Below are 1,982 nucleotides of genomic sequence, written 5' to 3'. Positions count from 1 at the left end.
GGGAGACTCAGAACCTTGGCAGCGACCCAGTGCAATCTTTTGTCCCAGAAGAAGTCGACTAACAATCTCTGGATTCTTGTGACAAAGTCTTCAAATAAGCCTCATTCTGTGCCCTTCAAGTACTTTACCAGCCACTTAACTGCTCAAGTGCCAGCCAATGAGATGAATCCAGCTTCAAAAGGCAGGAAATTAAGCAAACCAGTATATTTTTGCAGTCTGATTCATCAACGTTGTTGACCCCTTGGGTTTCCAACCTCATCGTCATTTGCTGTAATTCTTTCGAGTACAAGCCCGTTTCCATCTGTTTCAGATGAAGTTACATTGTTTCATAGTTTGCCATTGTGAGATTTGAATTCTTGATTTTGGGGTTACAAACCCAGTACCATAACCACTTGGCTATTTAGGCCAAGCGTTTCTGTTGGTGAAATTTCACTGCTTGCTTTAATTGTATATCAATTGGGTGGGGTGTTTCATTGTTTTCATATGGTAGGCATTAATTGGGGCCTCACCCGTGCATATATATATTAGCAGGCTGAAACTGTGTTGGATTGGAGGTGCATGATAAGTAATGTATTTCTCTGTAAATAAAATTCTGTAAATGTATAAATACGAGGCTCCAGCTCTCTCCTCCACCGCTGGCTCTCTGAGTTCTAATAATATTAATCTCACCAGTTCTTACTTAGTATAAAATCCAGCAAAGACAAATGCTAGTTTCTTCATTATTTGATTGGGTGGGATTATTCAGTATGATTTTGTTAGTTTTATGTGCAGAGACCCAGAAATTCAGGGTTTGATCTTCAAATAAGCCTCATTCTGTGCCCTTCAAGTACTTTACCAGCCACTTAACTGCTCAAGTGCCAGCCAATGAGATGAATCCAGCTTCAAAAGGCAGGAAATTAAGCAAACCAGTATATTTTTGCAGTCTGATTCATCAACGTTGTTGACCCCTTGGGTTTCCAACCTCATCGTCATTTGCTGTAACTCTTTCGAGTACAAACCCGTTTCCAACTGTTTCAGATGAAGTTACATTGTTTCCCATTGTGAGATTTGATATCTTGATCGTGGGGTTACAAACCCAGTACCATAACCACTTGGCTATTTAGGCCAAGCTATCATCATTTGCTGTACATGGCCGAGGTGGTGAAAGGAGTGAAGTGAAGATGGCAGTGTTCTGGAGGCAGGCCGACCTGAGCTGCATTCAATACTCTCAAATCTGTGGACAAGTGGTGAGGGCTGACCTAAAGCCCCAGTACCAAGCAGAGGCAAAGAAAGCGGCAGATGTAAATGTTAAAGTCAACAAGCTGAAAGAGACCTGAGCAGCTTCCATAGACCTGAGCTTTTGAATATGAGAACTTTGACCCATCCTGAGAGATGGAATTGCAAATCCATTTGAAGACTCTGTCTGCAAAACTGACCGAATATTAATTAAAAATATAGATCTTATTTAAAAATAAACATTTCAAGGCAAATGGCCAAATCATGGAGGCGGAGAATAATCAATAATCAAGTTTAGAACAGGATTCATATGTTAACCAAGAAAAAAAATTGCTGCAGAATTTTGTGCTAGATGCTCATAACACAACACATCGAGCTAAATGCCTGAGTTGTCCCTTTAATGGAGCCACCTGTCTCCATGTGTTCACCTCAAGTAGCACAAAAACTTTACCTCTCATTGGGGAAAGTCTGTGATAGGGTGGAAGGTAGGAGAGATTAAACGTTAAGAAGGAAAATAGTGCAAGGCAAAAAGGGTTGACAATGGGACTAGTAAAGAAACAAAGAGTGGGTCTTGAGCAGGTGTAAATGGTAATAGAAATCTCATTCCCAACATCTACTGTCCAAACAAATTGGGCTTGTGGTTATAATCTGAAATTGTTAAATTTAACGTTGAGTGCTGAAGTGTCTAATTGAAAGATGAGGTGCTGTCCCTTGACCTTATATTGAGCTTAATTGGAAAAGTATGAGAAGCTGGGGACTGAGTTTAG

The 1,982-nt window shown here is 40.4% G+C and overlaps 1 protein-coding gene across 1 annotated transcript; it reads left to right on the top strand.

The window, feature by feature from the left end:
* Window positions 1–1,160: 1,160 nt before the first annotated feature.
* LOC121285295 (ATP synthase subunit epsilon-like protein, mitochondrial) lies at window positions 1,161–1,316 on the top strand. The gene has a single exon (XM_041201726.1). The coding sequence runs from the start codon at window positions 1,161–1,163 to the stop codon at window positions 1,314–1,316; it is 156 nt and encodes a 51-aa protein (XP_041057660.1).
* Window positions 1,317–1,982: the final 666 nt, after the last annotated feature.

The sequence above is a fragment of the Carcharodon carcharias genome, chromosome 1 (assembly GCF_017639515.1).
Source record: "Carcharodon carcharias isolate sCarCar2 chromosome 1, sCarCar2.pri, whole genome shotgun sequence".
Classification (NCBI taxonomy): domain Eukaryota; kingdom Metazoa; phylum Chordata; class Chondrichthyes; order Lamniformes; family Lamnidae; genus Carcharodon; species Carcharodon carcharias.
Note: the sequence above shows the minus strand (reverse complement) of the source record. Positions and strands in the feature narration are given on the sequence as shown.

Bases quoted from the DNA above. Each gene is read 5' to 3' on its own strand.
- LOC121285295 (XM_041201726.1), top strand. From the start codon at position 1,161: ATGGCAGTGTTCTGGAGGCAGGCCGACCTGAGCTGCATTCAATACTCT.